The sequence below is a fragment of the Pseudophryne corroboree genome, chromosome 1, assembly GCF_028390025.1.
Source record: "Pseudophryne corroboree isolate aPseCor3 chromosome 1, aPseCor3.hap2, whole genome shotgun sequence".
NCBI classification, from domain to species: domain Eukaryota; kingdom Metazoa; phylum Chordata; class Amphibia; order Anura; family Myobatrachidae; genus Pseudophryne; species Pseudophryne corroboree.
In genome coordinates, this window is record NC_086444.1 from 202,659,213 (window position 1) to 202,680,394 (window position 21,182).

The following is a 21,182-nucleotide window of genomic DNA, read 5'->3' on the forward strand; positions in this document are numbered from 1 at the left end:
TATAATAGGATTTTAATTACCTACCAGTAAATCCTTTTCTCGTAGTCCGTAGAGGATGCTGGGGTCTACATTAGTACCATGGGGTATAGACGGGTCCACTAGGAGCCATTGGCACTTTAAGAGTTTGAGAGTGTGGGCTGGCACCTCCCTCTATGCCCCTCCTACCAGACTCGGTCTAGAAACTGTGCCCGAGGAGACGGACAACTTCGAGAGAAGGATTTTACACAGATAGTGGCGAGATTCACACCAGCTCACACACAAGGCAAACCAAGCTTACCAGCTTGAAACATCAGCAACGGCTGAACAAGATTACTTACCAAGTAACAAAAAAGTACATAACCAAGAACTAAGCAGTACTGAACTAAGTAACCACTGCAGGATCACAAAGCGCTGGGCGGGCGCCCAGCATCCTCTACGGACTACGAGAAAAGGATTTACCGGTAGGTAATTAAAATCCTATTTTCTCTTACGTCCTAGAGGATGCTGGGGTCCACATTAGTACCATGGGGATGTACCAAAGCTCCCAGAACGGGAGGGAGAGTGCGGAGGCTCCTGCAGAACTGATTGACTGAACTTCAGATCCTCAGAGGCCAAAGTATCGAACTTGTAGAACTTGTTCGACCCAAACCAAGTAGACACTCGGCAAAGCTGTAAAGCCGAGACACCCCGGGCAGCTACCAGGAAAAGAACCCACCTTACGAGTAGAGTGGGCTTTAACAGACGTAGGTCACGGCAATCCTGCCGTAGAATACGCATGCTGGATAGTGAACCTGATCCAGCGGGATATTGTCTGCTTAGAAGCAGGACACCCAAGTTTCTTGGGATCATACAGGACGAACAGAGAATCCGATTTTCTGTGACAAACAGTCCTCTTCACATAGATTTTCAGAGCCCTTACAACATCCAAGGACTTTGATGAAATTGAGGAGTCAGTAGCCACTGGCACCACAATAGGTTGGTTGATATGATATGCCGACACAACCTTTGGAAGGAACTGCTGACATGTCCGGAGCTCAGCTCTATCCTCATGGAAGATCAAGTAGGGGCTCTTACAAGATAAAGCTCCCAACTCCGACACACGTCTAGCAGAAGCTAAGGCCAACAAAGTGACAGCCTTACATGTGAGAAACTTGACCTCAACCTCCGGCAGAGGTTCAAACCAATCCGATTGGAGAAACTGTTACACCACATTAAGATCCCAGGGCGCCGTAGGCGGCACAAAGGGAGGCTGGATGTGCAGAACCCCTTTCAGAAAAGTCTGACCCTCAGGAAGGGAAGCCAACTGTTTCTGGAAGAAAATGGACAGGGCCGAAATCTGGACCTTTACGGATCCCAACCTCAGGCCCATATCCACACCTGCTTGCAGGAAGAGGAGAAACCATCCCAGTTCAAACTCCACCGTAGGAAACTTCTTGGACTCACACCAAGATACATATCTTTTCCAAATACGATGCTAATGTTTAGACGTTACTCCTTTCCTAGCCTGTATCAGGGTAGGAATAACCTTGTTCAGAATGCCCTTCCGAGCTAATATCTGGCGTTCAACCTCCATGTAGTCAAACATAGCCGCGGTAAGTCTTGATAAGCGAATGGCCCCTGCTGCAGCAGGTCCTCCCGAAGAGGAAGAGGCCTCGGCTCTTCTAGCAGTAGTTCCAGAAGATCCGCGTACCAAGCCCTCCTTGGCCAGTCCGGAGCAATGAGGATCACCTGAACTCTTGTTCTCCTTATGAGTTTTAGAACTCTTGGAATGAGTGGAAGTGGAGGAAACATGTACACCGACCAGAACACCTACGGAGTCACTAGGGTGTCCACCGCCACGGCTTGCGGGTCACCCAACCTGGAACAATACCGCCGAAGCTTCTTGTTGAGACAAAAGGCCATCATGTCTATTTGAGGTACACCCCAAAGATCTGTTACCTCCTTGAACACCTCCGGATGGAGTCCCCACTCCGGATGGGGTCCCCATTCTCCTGGATGGAGATCGTGAGGAAGTCCGCTTCCCAGTTGTCTACTCCCAGAATGAAGATTGCTGACAGCGCCAACGCGTGTTTTTCTGCCCAGAGGATAATTCTTGCTACCTCTGACATTGCCGCTCTGCTCTTCGTTCCGCCCTGTCGGTTTATGTAAGCTTCTGTCGTTACATTGTCCGACTGCACTTGAATGGCCCGATCTTGCAGAAGATGGGCCGCTTGGAGAAGACCGTTGTAGACGGCTCTTAGTTCCAGAATGTTTATTAGTAGGCAGGCTTTCATACTTGACCACCTTCCTTGGAAGGTCTCTCCTGAGTGACTGCGCCCCAGCCCCGGAGACTTGGATCCGTGGTTAGAAGGATCCATTCCTGAATCCCGAACGTGCGGCCCTCCAGAAAGTGAGGTAATTGAAGCCACCAGAGGAGTGAAATCTTGGCCTTTGGCGACAGCCGTATTCTCTGGTGCATGTGTAGATGAGATCCTGACCACTTGTCCAGGAGATCCAGTTGGAAGGGCCGAGCATGAAACCTCCCGTACTGTAGAGCTTCGTAAGAGGCCACCATCTTCCCCAGAAGGCGAATGCACTGATAAACTGACACCCGGGCTGGCTTCAGGACATCCCGGACCATTGTTTGTATCACCAACGCTTTTTCCTCTGGAATAAACACCCTCTGCACTTCCGTGTCGAGGATCATTCCCAGAAAGGGCAACCTCCTCATCAGCTCCAAATGTGATTTTGGAAGATTCAGGATCCAACCGTGTTCCCTGAGTAGATGGGTCGTGAGAACAATGGACTGTAACTGGTTCTCCTTGAACGATGCCTTTATCAGCAGATCATCCAGATATGGAATTATGTTCACCCCCTGTCTGCGGAGAACCATCATCTCCGCCATCACCTTGGTGAATACCCTTGGTGCTGTGGAGAGGCCGAATGGCAGGGCCTGGAACTGAAAATGACTGTCTAACAGTGCAAATCGGAGAAAAGCTTGAATCGGTGGCCAAATTGGAATGTGATATCCAGGGATACCAGGAATTACCTCTCTTCCAGACCTGATATCACTGCCCTCAGATACTCCATTTTGAACTTTAACTGCCTCAGAAAAGGGTTTAGCGATTTTAAGTTCAGAATGGGCCTGACCGAACCACCTGGTTTCAGAAGCACGAAAAGGTTAGAATAGTAACCTTTGTTTTGCAAATGGGGTGGAACTGGTACAATGATCTGTGACTCCACCAACTTCTGGATGGCTTCCTGTAGGATAGCCCTGTCCGCCAGCAAAGCTGGCAAGCCTGATTTGAAGAATCGGTGAGGAGGAAGATCTTGAAACTGCAGCCTGTACCCCTGGGACACAATATCTTGCACCCAGGGATCTTGGCCGGACGACACCCAGACGTGACTGAAATGCCTGAGTCTCGCCCCCACTGGCCCCACCTCCAGTCCGCGTGGTCCACCGTCATACTGAGGACTTTGGCGTACCTGAAGCAGGCTTCTGTTCCTGGGAACCCGCAGCAGCAGGTTTCTTGGATTTTGCCCGACCTCCTCTAAAGAAGGTGTTGGACGGCTTGGCCTTTCTCGTTTTAGCAGCCCGAAAGAACTGTGATGCAGCTGAAGAAAAAGGCTTCTTCGTAGCAGGTGCAGCTGAGGGAAGAAAAGGTGACTTACCCGCTGTAGCCGTGGAAATCCACGCATCCAACGCTCCCCCAAAGAGAGCCAGACCTGTGTAGGGTAGTGTCTCCACACCTCTCCTGAATTCCGTGTCGGCAGTCCACTGGCGCAGCCAAAGCCCTCTACGAGCTGAGACAGACATGGAAGATACCCCTTCAGCCATGGAACCCAGGTCCTTCATGGATTCCACCATAAATCCTGCAGAATCCTGAATGTTACGTAAAAACAATTCAACGTCACTTTTACCCATTGTATCCAAATCCTCAAGTAACGTGCCTGACCACTTTACTATAGCTTTGGAAATTCATGCACAGGCAATAGTAGGACGTAGTATTGCCCCTGAAGCCGTGTATATGGATTTGAGCGTAGTGTCAATTTTGCAATCAGCCGGTTCTTTTAACGCGGTAGATCCTGGAACAGGTAAAACCACCTTTTTTAAGAGTCTGGATACAGACGCATCAACTATGGGTGGGTTTTCCCATTTTTTTCCTATCCTCAGGGAAAGGGAAAGCAACCAGAACCTTTCTAGGGATCTGAATTTTTTTCTCCGGGTTTTCCCAGGCTTTCTCAAATATAGCATTTAATTCCTTACACGCAGCGAGGCTTTCTTATTGTCAGTGAAGTAAGCCTCCTCAACCTGCTCAAGTGTTGTATCAGCAATATTCAACACATCTCTAATGGCCTCTATCATCAACTTCACCCCTTTTGCAAGAGACACTGCCCCCCGCAGCACATCCCCATCACCGTCTGCCATGTCAGAATCAGTATCCGTGTCATCTTGCATAACCTGGGCAAGAGCACGTTTGTGGGAACATACAGTAGGGGGCCCTGAGGTAACAGAACCGTACCAAACTGCCATAGAGTTCTGTAAAACCTGAGTTGCAGACTCATTCTGTGCAATCCTAGTAGAAATCTGAGAAATCATAGATTTAATAGAGGCTAACCACTCAGGCTCCCTTGCTGGGACCTGCGCTAACACAGTGCAATCCTGATTACATGGAATGGGATCATCCTGAGAGGACATATCCCCTGCAGCATATGACACAGAGTCCCTGGACATAACTTAATTGAGACCACAGACACTCCCCACACACACAGGCAAGGGCTGACAGAGCTTCCCCCCTAAGAATGACAAGAGACACACAGAGATTGGAGCCAATCCACACTCAGCGCTAATAGATAGGGAGACCCCTAACCAGCACTTACTGGGTACCTTAATAGGTAGCACAGTACAGATATACAGCCTCCCCCTCTTCTACAACCCCCTGGTACCGTAAAAGATAGCTGGAGTTGATTTGGAGGGACAGCTCTCACTGACAGCGCTACTGCAGGCAGGAAAATGGGGCTAAACGCTCATGGGTCTGCTCTGAGGAGAAGCTCCGCCCCCTTTCATGGCGCTGCTTCCCGCTCTTCTGAAGATTATACTGGCCTGAGGAAAAGTGCTGGCAGCAATCCTGGGACCCTGACAGGCGTTGTGGTCAGTGTAGGGTTTAGGCGCTGGCTCAGGGCGCCCCTCACAGCGCCTCACTATGTACCGCTGAGCACCGGAGCGCAGTTAGTACTGCACTCCATACCCTGTTGCCGCAATCTTCACACCGGCTCCCCGCTTGCCAGGGGGGCCAGTGACTAACTCGCCAGTGATCTTCTGGCTCTGTAAGGGGATGGCGGCATGCAGCTGGGGTGAGCGATCCCCTGTGGCGGGGAGCGTTCAGTCCCCTCAGGAGCTCAGTGTCCTGTCAGCGGAGATAGTGGCTCAGACCCCGCAGGGCGGACACTACTCCCTTCCTTAGTCCCTCGAAGCAGGGAGGCTGTTGCCAGCAGCCTCCCTGTGCCTAAACTCTATTTAAAATAATAAAACTGAAAGAACTCCTATGGAGCTCCCGTAGCTGTGACCGGCTCCACTGGGCAAATTTTCAAAACTGAGTCTGGTAGGAGGGGCATAGAGGGAGGAGCCAGCCCACACTCTCAAACTCTTAAAGTGCCAATGGCTCCTAGTGGACCCGTCTATACCCCATGGTACTAATGTGGACCCCAGCATTCTCTAGGACGTAAGAGAAACTAGTTTAACTAAGTTCAATTAGGGACGTTTTTTCACCTAGGGGGGAAAAAAAAAAATCACTATTTTTAGGGCAAATGAGGATTCACCCTATTCAATATCAGGGCTGTTTTTTTTGCCTAGGCGAAAAAATTCAGCAGGAACGAAAAACATATGGATCGGCGAATGCATGTGTATTTGCACCTGAGCTGGTGAAAACGCAGGCCGCTTTTGCTGGTTTTGAGGCGTTTTTCGCCAATGCCTTTTTGAAAAAAAAAGAAGTGAAAAGGCATTGGCGAAAATGCCTTAAAACAAGGTGAAAACAGGCCGCAATTGAAAATGCAGGGCAGTGAATTCGACAGCTCTGAAACTGTCGGAGCTAATTGAATACCCCCCGAAAGCTGAAATGTTGGGTGGGGAGCTCATTAAAATATGGCTATAATAGGTCATGCTTTTGATCAGGTTTGGGCCCCTTGGCTCCTTGTAGAGCGCCGGTCATCGCTTCCCCCCTACCCCTTGTTAATTTTCTCCACGGACCCGTGGACTACAGCTGCTGCCTTTTCTCCTTCCTCCTGCTTTTGCCTTCCCTGCTGTTATTTCCACCTTTCTCTTTCTACCTTTTCTCTTCTTGTGTATATTTTTTCTTCTTATTTAGAAGCTTCCTGTGCATCTATTAGTATGAGACTGTATAGTTATCCCCCCCCCCCCCACCCCCCTCTCCATCCCTCCTCGCCCCTCTCTCTTTACATTTGATACGTTACTGAAGTTTTTTTTTTTTTATTATATCTGTCTCTTATAAATAATATGGCCAATATTGGGTGTTGGTTCCCCAACTGTTTTTTTCTTTTCCTTTTTGTATTACCTCTCCATCTTGATTGATCATACAAAATAAAGAATTATAAAAAAAAAAATATGAATCTAATAAAAAGGTAACGTAACTAAATAATCAATATAAGCAAAATAATCGACATGATTACTAAATCAGCATTAATTATTTAAGCCATAATTTGCATATTTAATTCAGAGATAACTTCTTTCTATTTCGAAGTTTAGAGAATCAAGACCACATTGTACAAGTTTTTATTGTGAGATCATCCTGGTTATTCTAAACCTGGTCTTCCCAATAGGATATTTGTCCTTATGACAACCTCCCAGCCCCCCAGCATCAGATGGTTCTATACAATTCCGTTATTTACGCAGCCTGAGACAGGCATAATTTAAGTTATGATTGAGGTACATTGTCAGGATGGTGTTGAAAAGATCTGCTCCCTTGTGTATAGTTCCATCTTACTCTTGTTATTATATTTTCACACAACATGTGCAAAGAGAAGCCTTATTAAAAGAATCACATACTATAAATGCTAACCAAGATTCACTGCAAATATGTGTTTATAGAAATGCTATTGATAGGTAAATTAGTGTTTAAAAGTCTTTTCAAAAGCAACTTGTATCTGCAAGGAGTTCAGAATATATTGTCAATTTAATAATTAACATGAATAATTGGTGATGTGTCAAGTCTCAGAACTATGACAATTTAATATTAGGTTTGATAATTAGTTTCTGTGTAACAAAATTAGCATAACGAAGCATCCAAAAAGTACACAAACTACAATAAAACAAAACAGCTGAATTAAATGAGTTTTTCTATAACACTCTAAAAATCAAAGAAATATACTTTTATGTGCAATTGTTTCCTCCTCCCGGAAGGCGTGAGCTTATAATTATTGTTATATCAGTAACCTCAATGGCTCCTGGCTTGTTTACCTGTTTAGAAAGTCTGGGTTCATCCTCAATGTATTTCTGTTCTTTTGGCAGAAGTGTAGCCATGCTGGCTTTTACCTGCAGATGATAATATATATTTGTAAAAGGCAACTTGTACAAACGATCGGTTTTCCATCTTAATTGTAATCTGTGACCGGCACATGCACCCTGATTTAAAATTCACAAAAGCCAACAGTATAAAGGACATAAATGTATAATACCAAGGGAGGGTAACTCACATGCATACTTAACAGGAGCAGTGTCACTGGTAGGAACAACAGCTGAATAGTAATATGTGGGGAGGGGATGCCATGCTCTGACTGTATTGTTTCCTTCACTTGCGTAGAGGTTACAATTATTTGAATGATCACATATACTTTAAAGATCTGGGACAGAAGCATTCAAGGGACTGAGCTCTTTAACAGTGGCGCAAAAGAAGAAAAGAAACAAAGTTTTGACTTACAGCATTAAAAATCACATCTATTTCAAGATGGATGACCCCCTTTGTTGGCCCTGTCAGCTGCTTGTTTTTCAAGACGTAGGCTTTCTGTTCACCATTTTGAATCTGTGGGAAGAAAGACATGACAGCCGTCTGTCTTGTGGTCTCTACTGAATACACCCCCCCGTCCACCTCTGACCCCCAGCTGCTGAAACTGACAGGGAGCCCAAAACAACTGTGGCAATTCTGACAAGTACCTGTTCATTACCAGCACCGAGCCTGTCAGGAAAAATTAACTACCGTGGGATTCAACATGGTCGTGGACTGAGGGTGTTAAATTTTATTATTGTTTTTTTCTTTTTGTCTGCGTGTGTGTGTGTGTGTGTGTGTGTGTGTGTGTGTGTGTGTGTGTGTGTGTGTGACATTTCAAATCTAGGTTGAGAACTGAGTGACATTGAACAGAGATTTTTTTCTTTTCTTCGTGGGGTGAGACAAACATTGAGATGTATGGCAGGTGAATGAGACTTACAGACAGCAAGGGTATAGCAACTTTGCCCAGGAAGTCAGCACTTCGGTCTCGATCTTCATCATAGACTGTCACTTCAAGGACTGAGTGGATATCATTGACATTGCTTTATGGAGAAAACATAGGGAGAAGAAAATAATGCAATGTTAATTATATGGTCGATACTGAACAAAGCCAATAAACAGTTTGTCATTCATAACACTAAGTTCATGGGTATTACTGTTCTTTCCTTAATACGCTAAAAAGGTTCCATGCCGGCAGGTTATTTTAATTTATTTTAGATTTTATTATTATTTATTGGTACATGTCATCCTTCTACTTGTACTAAATATATTGCTTTACAGTTCTGCCTTCAGTAGTTGTTTTTACAGTTGTTTATTTTCATTGCCCTTGGATTAGACACAAAGCTGCTTTATAGGTACAATCATGTCCAATGCACAGATCTGACCTCAGTCATAACCAAGGGCAAGAATAATAAACTACTCTGACAAGATGATGTAAATGATTTGTATAGAAACTGGAAACATAAAGCAATGTATTCACTAAATGTTTTAAAAGGGATCTATGAGCGAACAAACTCAAGTTATAAAAGGACAAAAGGGAGTGAATAATGTGAATTTGGGATAGTTATGTTCATGTGTCTTAAGTAAATTACAGCAATAGCTCTCAGTCACCAACAACGGCTGCAGCTCCTGAGCTGCAGCGCTGACCACACAGTGTAGGGAATAACTGCTTAGCACAGATATACATACATGTTAGATGCCATGAACCAGTTGACTACTTTGGTACTGTAAATCAGCTGACATGAACCCTTGAAATGTGTGTACAATGGTGGTCATTCCGAGTTGATCGCAGCAGCAATTTTGTTAGCAGTTGGGCAAAACCATAGGGGTAATTCCAAGTTGATCGCAGCAGGAAATTTTTTAGCAGTTGGGCAAAACCATGTGCACTGCAGGGGGGGCAGATATAACATGTGCAGAGAGAGAGAGATTTGGGTGTGGTGAGTTCAATCTGCAATCTAAATTGCAGTGTATAAATAAAGCAGCCAGTATTTACCCTGCACAGAAACAAAATAACCCACCCAAATCTAACTCTCTCTGCAAATGTTACATCTGCCCCCCTGCAGTGCACATGGTTTTGCCCAATTGCTAAAAAACTTACTGCTGCGATCAACTCAGAATTACCCCCAATGACCAGTATTTTAACAGCAAAAAAGGAAAAATTGCAATGAATTAAGGGAGTTGTCCAATGGTAGTAGCAGCGCCCACAAATTCTGTATACTCAAACAAAAGCTCAAATAAGTACATACATCTATTCAAATAATAACGGAACCTGCAAGGCATCTATGGTAATATTCACTGAGGTACAGTACTTAAACGCTACAAAACAGGGCAAATTATACAAATTATAACAATATTTATTATAAACAAACATAGAACCTAAAGGCCCGTACACACTAGTCGATATAGTAAACAACATCGCCCATTTGAGTGATTTTGTTTACTATATTGCCCTTTGTGTACGCAGTAAACGATGAACGATGCGCGATCCCAAGCATCGTTACTGAGGCTCGCTGTCGCCTAGACAGGCAGCTCAATTTGAACTCATCATCCAAAGCTGCATGGACGGCTCGGACGCGGCATGGCGTCCAGGGGTGTTTTAAGAGAGGAGGAGGCCCGTGTTCAGCCTCCTCCGTTTGGGCCCCCTCCTCTCTGCCCGGAGCGCTGTAGAGTCTGAGCACTAGAGGGCTCAGTCTCTTTTGCGTATGCGCAGATCTCCGGGAAAATGGCGCGGTGGCCATATTTCCTGAGATTTATCTACTGCGCATGAGCCATTTTCACGGAGTACTAATAGCGCTGCGGATGCCGGCGCTGGACTTCGGAGGGGTATTTTAAAAATGGATGCAGTGTGTGCGGTGGGGGCCCCCTCTGGACTCATGGGCCTGTGTGCACCGCACATACTGCACCCATTATAGAAACGCCAGTGATGATGTCACCTTTTGTGACCTCACAACTCAGGACAAAGACAATTATGTTTATATAATAACAACTCTGCAGTCTAATGGCCTGCAATTCCTGTGGCGGAGATGCAGGAGTCCACTGTGTGTCGGGGGAGAGAGGGAACAAACACACACAATGTAGGTAATTTTCATGGGTAACTTCTCCACCGGCTCACTTCTCCACTCTTATCACTGCTTCATATATTTACCCCTATGTGACAACACCCTATTACAGCCAAGTGTCAGTTACACTAGAAGCTGGGGCTGGTATCAAAATCCTGACAGGCCGTATGCAAAATACTTCAAGAAAATATATAACTGATTTGACAATCAAAACGCAATGTAACTTCCTCAGTGGAGCCACTTCCACACACAGCCAAAATCTCTCAGGAGATCCATTCTGTGAGCTCCACTGAGGAAGTTACATTGCGTTTTGATTGTCAAATCAGTTATATATTTTCTTGAAGTATTTTGCATACAGGCCAATACCTGAATCAGAAACAGTCTTGAATACAAGATCTGGATATCTTATTCAGGCAGTTCGTCAAAATCTGACTGCCAGTACCTCTAAAGGGAACTTCAATCAATAGTTCCCATAAGAAGCTCCATAAAGGAGTCTTGTATTATTATTTTTAAGGCAGAAATTTCCATCCAGGATCATCAGGATTCCTAAAAGGAATCACTAGGAAAGCTCCTATCAGGAGCCAGTATAAGAGATTTTTTATTATTCTTATATCCAAGGTTGTGATTCTTCACATATAAATCCATTAATGGCAAGCAAACCTATTTTTTTTTTTATATTCGTTACCCCTGATGAAGTCGATAAGACGAAACGCATTGGGTTTGTCAGTCAGGAGTTTCCAGCTTAGTTTGTGAAGATACTCCCTTTCGAGCTCGCACCTTGATAAAGGGGTGTCCGTTACAGGTTCCTAGACACAAATCTTCTACAGTACTCAATTCTCACCTACGGAAACAACACTGGAAGAATCTTTGTAGATACACTTTTATTTAGCGCACTTGGGAAATTGTTTTTATTTGGTATGCTATTGAGGTCTTTCAACAGGGACCTCTCCCGTTCTGCTGCTTTGAGTCAGGCGCAAGATAAAGATACTGTTGTGAACGCTTGAATTTCTCCGATGCGGAGGCAAAGGCTATCCTGGTGGAAAGGCGTTTGGAGGATGAACCTGTGGTTAATACCAATGAGGAGCTGTATAACAAGTTGCTAAGAATGAAGCAAAGAGAGTGCGACTTTATGTATCATGCCATCTCCTTGTCAGATTACTATAGGAGCAATTTGATACCACGGGGGTTCAGGATCCGCAACTCACCAACGATAGGTAGATATAACACACTATTCTGCCGTAGGTGGGTTGCAGTGCTCAATAAATGCTCCATGGACCTCATGTTGTTAGTAGTGGAGGAATCCACGAGGGAGCTCAATGCTATCAAAGAACAAATACAATCTTTTGAAGCTGAGCACAAGCCGAGCCTCACTACTGACACCCAGACTGACTGGATAGCTAAGCTCAGTGGCCAGATGGAAACATACCGTCAAGATTTAATCCGTTTTAAAAAAGACAAACTGAAGACGGTACAAAGGGATTATGAACAGCGGCAAGTTTACCCATGGTTGGGCAGCATACGCCCATCTCAGGATCAGAGATATCCGAATCGCAGACAACAAACTCGCCGACGTAGAGAACAGCAGCAGGGTGCTAGCACATCGGCGAGCGATTCCGAATACGCCACTGGTAATACATCTACACAAGAAGGCCCGCTCCCTTTAGGCCAACAACCACAGGGAATACAAACCCGATCCAATCGCACTCCAACTCCAGGTTGCGGCAAAGGACGCGGAGGTCGAGGCAAAACCAGAGGATCCTACGCTCGCAAAACGCTTCGTCATTAAAGGATCTGGTGTTTAACTTATCGTCAACCCCGCTCTCTGACCTGGAATATCGGACATTAACCAAAGGATTGTCATATGTCCCCACAACTTTTCCTGACCCACTAGAATGGAAGGTAGAGGTTTACCGGCTTAACAGGACATTAAAAAGAAAGGAACATTTCAATGACCGTATCCAGGAGCGGCCAGCCCCTGTTATCCCTCCCCAACTACAGAGAATATTGCCTGGCTCGCAATTTGATCCTCCCAGCTTGAACCCATCCATCCGCACATTTATACGAATGCTGGAAAGGGAAGGCAATCAAGAATAAATCCTGCCACCCCGTCCTAATATGTCCAAGCAAGAGATGACAACATTAAAGGAACTGTCACAACGGAGAGATATAGTCATCCGCAAGGCGGATAAGGGGGGGTCTATAGTCATTCAAAATCTGGATGACTACGTTAAGGAGTGCAGACGACAGCTCAGCAATGCAGAAGTATACAAGCGACTCGGTAAAGATCCTACTAAAGAGTACAAGATTGAGATAGATTTATTACTGAAGAGCGCTAAAGAACAGGGTATCATCCCTTTAGAGGTTGCATTAGCGCTCACTACAGATCACCCTAGAACACTGTTGTTCTATACGGTACCGAAAGTCCATAAGACCATGGTTGACCCTCCTGGCCGCCCAATAGTGTCGGCCAGAGGGTCTTTGTACCATCCCATATCCATTTATTTGGATTCTTTTTTAAATCCCTGTATCCAATCTTTGCCCTCGTACCTTAAGGATACCACGTCCTTATTGCTTCAACTGCAGACGTTAGGTCCCTTACCCGAGGGGATACAGCTATGTAGCGCGGACGTCACGAGCCTCTATACATGCATCCCTCATGATGCAGGTATAGAGGCGGTGAAGCAACTTATTGAAAATAACCCCATATACCAGGGGCCGGAGGTTTCCTTCTTCCTGTCACTCCTGGATAAGGTGTTGAAGAGAAACTATTTTGTATATAATGGGGGTTTTTGGCTACAATTAGCCGGGTGTGCGATGGGGTCAGCAGTGGCCCCGTCGTACTCCAACGCATTTATGCACCTGGTAGAAACCCAGATGTTTAATTTGAATCCCCAGGTATCTCAGAATGTGATTTACTACAGACGATTTATAGATGACTTACTGGTCCTGTGGCGTGGCCCAAGAGAGCAGTTGGTGGCCCTGTGGGAAAACCATAATCAAACGCGCCATGAGGTTCAGTTTACTTATGTGGTTGATGATACCACAGTCAACTACCTTGATGTCACCATTACAGTTAAAGAGGGAGCTTTGCCCACATCTATTTTTGTCAAAGCCACTGATAGAAATTCTTTATTAAATCACCAGAGCTTTCACCCTATTTCTTTACGTAAAGGATTGCCTTATTCGCAATTCCTAAGGGTACGTCGCATCACTTCAGATCCAGAGGAGACGATAAAAGCCATGGATCGGATGCTAATGAAATTTGCAGAAAGAGGGTACCCGATGAGGGAATTAGAGAAGACTAAGCATAAAGTGTTGAATATGACCAGAGAACAAACGTTATGTCCTGGCCTTAAAAACAATAAGTCAGGACTCAATAGGCTTCCCTGGGTGAATAAGTATACTACAGGTACAGACAGGGTAGTTAAAAAGGCAAAACAATTATGGCCGATCATTCAATCAGATAAGGCATTATCATCCCTGTCTGATACCACTCTATTACCCAGCCATACCCGAGGTCGTAACATAGGTGATTATGTAATTAAGCTAGATATCACCAACCTCACTAAGAATCAGGAATCCCATTTTTTGCGGACTAAGAATGGTTGTTTTAGATGCTTAGGGTGCGCGACATGTAACACATTGATTACGGGTGTCACCTTCCACCACCCCCACACGGGCAAGAAAATAAAAATTCACCATCGGTTAACGTGCACCACAACACATGTTGTATACATGTTGTCCTGTCCCTGCGGTCTTGCCTATGTGGGCAAGACCATACGACAATTTCGGGAGAGGATGGCACTACATCGGAGTGCCATCAAGAAAGCTCATGAAAAGGGCTTTAGTGAACAACCATTTGCACGGCATTGCCTCACTGCTGGCCATAATGTGGCTAGTATTAGGGCCATACTAATTGACCATGTCCCGACTTTGTTACGGGGTGGTAATCGTGATAGGATACTATTACAGAAAGAATCTAGGTGGATCTATACGCTGGGGACATTGTCTCCCAGGGGACTGAACGAAAACCTAGGGATACAATGCTTTCTGTAGATAGCCCTATGTTACATAATCACCTTAGCTTGTAATAGAGCTAGGAGGCCTTCAGACAGGGATGGTCACATAGTGGTGACATATTATGACATATTATTACAAAGTTCTTAGTGGTCTTATGCCCTATTTGTGTGAAGTTTTGACACTAACTCAGATAATGATTATCTGTGCATTAACCAGCTATTGTTGCTATTCCATTAGTGGCTGTCTTGTGGGGTGTCTTTTTAGATATATGTAACATTTTTCACTCCATTAAGGTATTATATGTTTATTGTTATTGTTTTCTAGCTCCCGTCCAGCTTCGGCTGGTTGCCATGGGAACTCTCCTGCGACGCGGCGCACCGTGACCTCAGATGACGGCGATGCGGAAGTGTGGCTGGACGGACTGGCGGGCGGTCGCGCCGTGGAGCAGGTGAGTAGGGTTTGTGTTAATGTTTGTAATGCTGTCTATAAATGTGTGATGCCTATGCATTTTGAGGATTGTCTGGCCCTGAGGACGGTGTCTTATCCCCGAAACATGTTGGCCCAATAAACCAATTGAATATATCGCAGTTGCCAAGTCTGATTGAGTGCCGCCACAACATCCCTATATTATATATATATATACCGTATATACTCGAGTATAAGCCGACTTTTTCAGCACTTTTTTTTGTGCTGAAAAAGCCACCTCGGCTTATACTCGAGTCAGTGACAGGCAGAGGCAGAGCAGTGTGAAGGAGGGACACGGAGCGCACAGCGCGCGGCTCTCCTGTGTCCCTCCTGCATCTCCGGCGGCAGCAGCGGCGGTTCTATTACAGGAAGTACCCGTTCGTGACCTCTGATCACGAACCGGCACTTCCTTTAATAGACCCGCCGCGGCCGCCGAAGATGCAGGAGGGACACAGGAGAGGCGCGTGCTGTGCGCTTCGTGTCCCTCCAGAAGACAGCGCGGGATCGACGGAGGGGTAAGTAACAACACTGTGGGGCATACCTGGCACTTGGGGAGGGAACGTATCTGGCATCATGAGGGGGCGTATCTGGCAGCACTGTGGGGGCATATCTGGCAGCACTGTGGGGGCATATCTGGCAGCACTGTGGGGGCATATCTGGCAGCACTGTGGGGGCATAACTGGCAGCACTGTGGGGGCATATCTGGCAGCACTGTGGGGGCATATCTGGCAGCACTGTGGGGGCATATCTGGCAGCACTGGCAGCACTGTGGGGGCATATCTGGCAGCACTGTGGGGGCATAACTGGCAGCACTGTGGGGGCATATCTGGCAGCACTGTGGGGGCATATCTGGCAGCACTGTGGGGGCATATCTGGCAGCACTGTGGGGGCATAACTGGCAGCACTGTGGGGGCATATCTGGCAGCACTGTGGGGGCATATCTGGCAGCACTGTGGGGGCATATCTGGCAGCACTGTGGGGGCATATCTGGCAGCACTGTGGGGGCATATCTGGCAGCACTGTGGGGGCATAACTGGCAGCACTGTGGGGGCATAACTGGCAGCACTGTGGGGGCATATCTGGCAGCACTGTGGGGGCATATCTGGCAGCACTGTGGGGGCATATCTGGCAGCACTGTGGGGGCATATCTGGCACTATGAGGGCATATCTGGCACTGAGGGCTGTGTACGGCTAGAGCTGCATTTCCCACCCTAGGCTTATACTCGAGTCAATAAGTTTTCCCAGGTTTTTGTGGTAGAATTAGGTGCCTCGGCTTATATTCGGGTCGACTTATACTCGAGTATATACGGTATATATATATATATATATAAATAATGTTGGTAGTAGCATCATAGCATGGGCTTTCTTGGATCAATCTTGTTATGCTCCTTCACCACGAGGTATGCGCCCTATGACCCTAGTGAAAAAAATGGGGGAGGGGGGGGTACAGGGCACCAAAAGGTCTAGTTACGACTCTGCAAAATAGACAGCCCCCCCAAAATAAAAAAAAGATTCTGCCACACCACTATACGCCTATGTAATGTCACACATCGTGACGTTACATTTAGATGGATTATTGCGGACCTGCAGGAACGATTCACAGAGAGGGAAGACTTGTTTTATGGAGTTCTCCCTGTGCACCAGCCTGCTGTAAGAGTCCAGGATGACAGTCCATGCAGCTTCCCCCGTGATGGCAGCCCTGATTGCAAAACGTAAGATTTTACCAGAGAAAACTGGATCACACAGCCCTAAACAAAAGGGAAAGGGCAAAACCTGTCAAAGGCCCAAATTGTTGCCACCTCCAACCAATTCCACTATGACATGTTGTTTTGTATCATACACCAAAGTGCATGGGATGTTAGGGACTCCTAAAATAATTGAATAAGGAAACAGAAAGCCTTACTCAGAGCTGATGACAATGGCTGTGATCGCTCTGGAGGCCATGGTTTTGCCGCCTGCACACACAATGTGCAGACTATCATAATGCGATCGCATCCCGGAAGGATGCAATCACGTCATGATTGACAGGCGATGGGCATTTGAGGGGTGTCAACGCGGAGGAGGGCAGGAATCGCAGGCATGTGATGTCCGTTTTTAAGGCAGCCCAATGATGACACATGTGTTTCTTGCGATTGAAAACATGGCGCCGAACCAACTGCATATGCAGCCATGCTGCGAAGACAGTGGTCTACCTCTATTCGATGCAATCACAATTGAATTGCGATCGCGTGGGGCGGTGCCACACATGCTGGGCATCCTTGCCCCACGTGCTGGGCAACCCCTAACATGTGAGTAGTATGGTCGCAAAATCTGCGACCAACTCTGAATAACCCCCATAATGCAAAGGTGCATTAGGGAAAACTTTGCTTTTAATTTCCACCCACGTTTCTCTTTTTCCGTTAAAGGACAATAAAAAAAAACTTCAGACTTGCACATTGTGCAGATAAAACGCTGCATGACATTGCTGTGTAAATCTTGTTCTCATTCGGTAGCTACAAGCTGATGAAAACTTATTTTACTGTGTGACGGATGGAAATATTTAAACTCTGCCTTTTTATATGAGTGAATATTTGATTTCCAGAACTTCAGGTTGGTGAAACATAACATCCACTCACTTTTACAGCAAGTAATAAGTAAGCAAAATCATATTAGAGGCTTCCCTTTAGAGGCTGTAAATCTGAATTAGTCTTGTGACTCATTTAATACCTCTAAATAAGAAAGCTGAATGCTTTTGACGAGTTCTCTCCTGGAGTTAATCTTAAAATCTTATACCTTTAAAATAAACACTACACTACATAAACAAACGAAGGAATAAGGCAGAATTTACGCACATTTATTTAGCTTTTGAAAGTTAAATATAGGTGATATAAAATATAAAGCACATAGGGATTGGCTAATAAGATGTTATTGCTAAACACTTTTCATCATACCAACTTCTGAATAATAACATGTCAGCAGCAATCAGGGTAAGAATCAAGGATCTCTTTTTTTCCCCACTTAAACACCAGTTCACATGGATTTCTAGCCTCACAAGACTAGAGGAAAGTATGCAGTGACATTGGGGTCTAGGGGTCTATTTACTAAGCCGTGGAGAGAGATAAAGTAGAGAAATATAAAGTACCAGCCAATCAGCTCCTGCTTACCATGTTACAAGCTGTGTTTGAAAAAATAGGAATTTACTTACCGATAATTCTATTTCTCATAGTCCGTAGTGGATGCTGGGAACTCCGTAAGGACCATGGGGAATAGCGGCTCCGCAGGAGACTGGGCACAAAAGTAAAAGCTTTAGGACTACCTGGTGTGCACTGGCTCCTCCCCCTATGACCCTCCTCCAAGCCTCAGTTAGGATACTGTGCCCGGACGAGCGTACACAATAAGGAAGGATATTGAATCCCGGGTAAGACTCATACCAGCCACACCAATCACACCGTACAACCTGTGATCTGAACCCAGTTAACAGCATGATAACAGAGGAGCCTCTGAAAAGATGGCTCACAACAATAATAACCCGATTTAGTTAACAATAACTATGTACAAGTATTGCAGACAATCCGCACTTGGGATGGGCGCCCAGCATCCACTACGGACTATGAGAAATAGAATTATCAGTAAGTAAATTCCTATTTTCTCTGACGTCCTAGTGGATGCTGGGAACTCCGTAAGGACCATGGGGATTATACCAAAGCTCCCAAACGGGCGGGAGAGTGCGGATGACTCTGCAGCACCAAATGAGAGAACTCCAGGTCCTCCTCAGCCAGGGTATCAAATTTGTAGAATTTTACAAACGTATTTGCTCCTGACCAAGTAGCTGCTCGGCAAGGTTGTAAAGCCGAGACCCCTCGGGCAGCCGCCCAAGATGAGCCCACCTCCCTTGCGGAGTGGGCATTTACAGATTTTTGGCTGTGGCAGGCCTGCCACAGAATGTGCAAGCTGAATTGTACTACAAATCCAACGAGAAATAGTCTGCTTAGAAGCAGGAGCACCCAGCTTGTTGGGTGCATACAGGATAAACAGTGAGTCAGATTTTCTGACTCCAGCCGTCCTGGAAACATATATTTTCAGGGCCCTGACAACGTCTAGCAACTTGGAGTCCTCCAAGTCCCTAGTAGCCGCAGGCACCACCATAGGTTGGTTCAGGTGAAACGCTGAAACCACCTTAGGGAGAAACTGAGGACGAGTCCTCAATTCCGCCCTGTCCGAATGGAAAATCAGATAAGGGCTTTTACAGGATAAAGCCGCCAATTCTGACACGCGCCTGGCCCAGGCCAGGGCCAACAGCATGACCACCTTCCATGTGAGATATTTTAACTCCACAGATTTAAGTGGTTCAAACCAATGTGACTTTTGGAACCCAAAAACTACATTGAGATCCCAAGGTGCCACTGGAGGCACAAAAGGAGGCTCTATATACAGTACCCCTTTTACAAACGTCTGAACTTCAGGGACTGAAGCTAGTTCTTTTTGGAAGAAAATTGACAGGGCCGAAATTTGAACCTTAATGGACCCCAATTTCAGGCCCATAGACACTCCTGTTTGCAGGAAATGTAGGAATCGACCCAGTTGAAATTCCTCCGTCGGCCTTACTGGCCTCGCACCACGCAACATATTTTCACCAAATGCGGTGATAATGTTTTGCGGTTACATCCTTCCTGGCTTTGATCAGGATAGGGATGACTTCATCCGGAATGCCTTTTTCCTTTAGGATCCGGCGTTCAACCGCCATGCCGTCAAACGCAGCCGCGGTAAGTCTTGGAACAGACAGGGTCCTTGCTGGAGCAGGTCCCTTCTTAGAGGTAGAGGCCACGGATCCTCCGTGAGCATCTCTTGAAGTTCCGGTTACCAAGTCCTTCTTGGCCAATCCGGAGTCACAAATATAGTGCTTACTCCTCTCCATCTTATAATTCTCAGTACCTTGTGTATGAGAGGCAGAGGATGGAACACATACACTGACCAGTACACCCACGGTGTTACCAGAGCGTCTACAGCTATTGCCTGATCTGCTGAGGAAGTCTGCTTCCCAGTTGTCCATTCCCGGAATGAACACTGCTGACAGTGCTATCACATGATTTTCCGCCCAGCGAAGAATCCTTGCAGCTTCTGCCATTGCCCTCCTGCTTCTTGTGCCACCCTGTCTGTTTATGTGGGTGACTGCCGTGATGTTGTCCGACTGGATCAACACCGGCTGACCTTGAAGCAGAGGTCTTGCTAAGCTTAGAGCATTGTAAATGGCCCTTAGCTTCAGGATATTTATGTGAAGTGATGTCTCCAGGCTTGACCATAAGCCCTGGAAATTCCTTCCCTGTGTGACTGCTCCCCAGCCTCGCAGGCTGGCATCCGTGGTCACCAGGACCCAGTCCTGAATGCCGAATCTGCGGCCCTCTAGAAGATGAGCACTCTGCAACCACCACAGGAGGGACACCCTTGTCCTTGGTGACAGGGTTATCCGCTGATGCATCTGAAGATGCGACCCGGACCATTTGTCCAGCAGGTCCCACTGGAAAGTTCTTGCGTGGAATCTGCCGAATGGGATTGCTTCGTAGGAAGCCACCATTTTTCCCAGAACCCTTGTGCATTGATGCACTGAGACTTGGCTCGGTTTTAGGAGGTTCCTGACTAGCTCGGATAACTCCCTGGCTTTCTCCTCCGGGAGAAACACCTTTTTCTGGACTGTGTCCAGGATCATCCCTAGGAACAGAAGACGAGTCGTCGGAACCAGCTGCGATTTTGGAATATTGAGAATCCAACCGTGCTGCCGCAACACTACCTGAGATAGTGCTACACCGACCTCCAACTGTTCTCTGGATCTTACCCTTATCAGGAGATCGTCCAAGTAAGGGATAACTAAAACTCCCTTCCTTCGAAGGAGTATCATCATTTTGGCCGTTACCTTGGTAAAGACCCGGGGAGCCGTGGACCATCCAAACGGCAGCGTCTGAAACTGATAGTGACAGTTCTGTACCACAAACCTGAGGTACCCTTGGTGAGAAGGGTAAATTGGGACACGAAGGTAAGCATCCTTGATGTCCCGAGACATCATGTAGTCCCCTTCTTCCAGGTTCGCAATCACTGCTCTGAGTGACTCCAACTTGAATTTGAACCTCCGTATGTAAGTGTTCAAAGATTTTAGATTTAGAATCGGTCTCACCGAGCCGTCCGGCTTCGGTACCACAACAGTGTGGAA

The 21,182-nt window shown here is 46.2% G+C and overlaps 1 protein-coding gene and 1 long non-coding RNA gene across 5 annotated transcripts in view; one reads left to right on the plus strand and one right to left on the minus strand.

Annotated features, from left to right (window-relative positions):
- The window catches only part of MCTP1 (multiple C2 and transmembrane domain containing 1), a 1,810,807-nt gene that overhangs the window by 676,515 nt on the left and 1,113,110 nt on the right, over positions 1-21,182 (minus strand). For all 4 annotated transcript variants that reach the window (XM_063964020.1, XM_063964019.1, XM_063964022.1 and 1 more), the window contains 3 exons: positions 8,398-8,500; positions 7,893-7,994; positions 7,433-7,507 (listed from right to left, as the gene is read on the minus strand). In XM_063964020.1, the coding sequence (XP_063820090.1) occupies positions 7,433-7,507; positions 7,893-7,994; positions 8,398-8,500 (280 nt within the window). The remainder of the gene's footprint in view (positions 1-7,432; positions 7,508-7,892; positions 7,995-8,397; positions 8,501-21,182) is intronic.
- LOC135061039 (uncharacterized) overlaps positions 1-21,182 on the plus strand; it is a 286,241-nt gene that overhangs the window by 20,995 nt on the left and 244,064 nt on the right. The window lies entirely within an intron of this gene.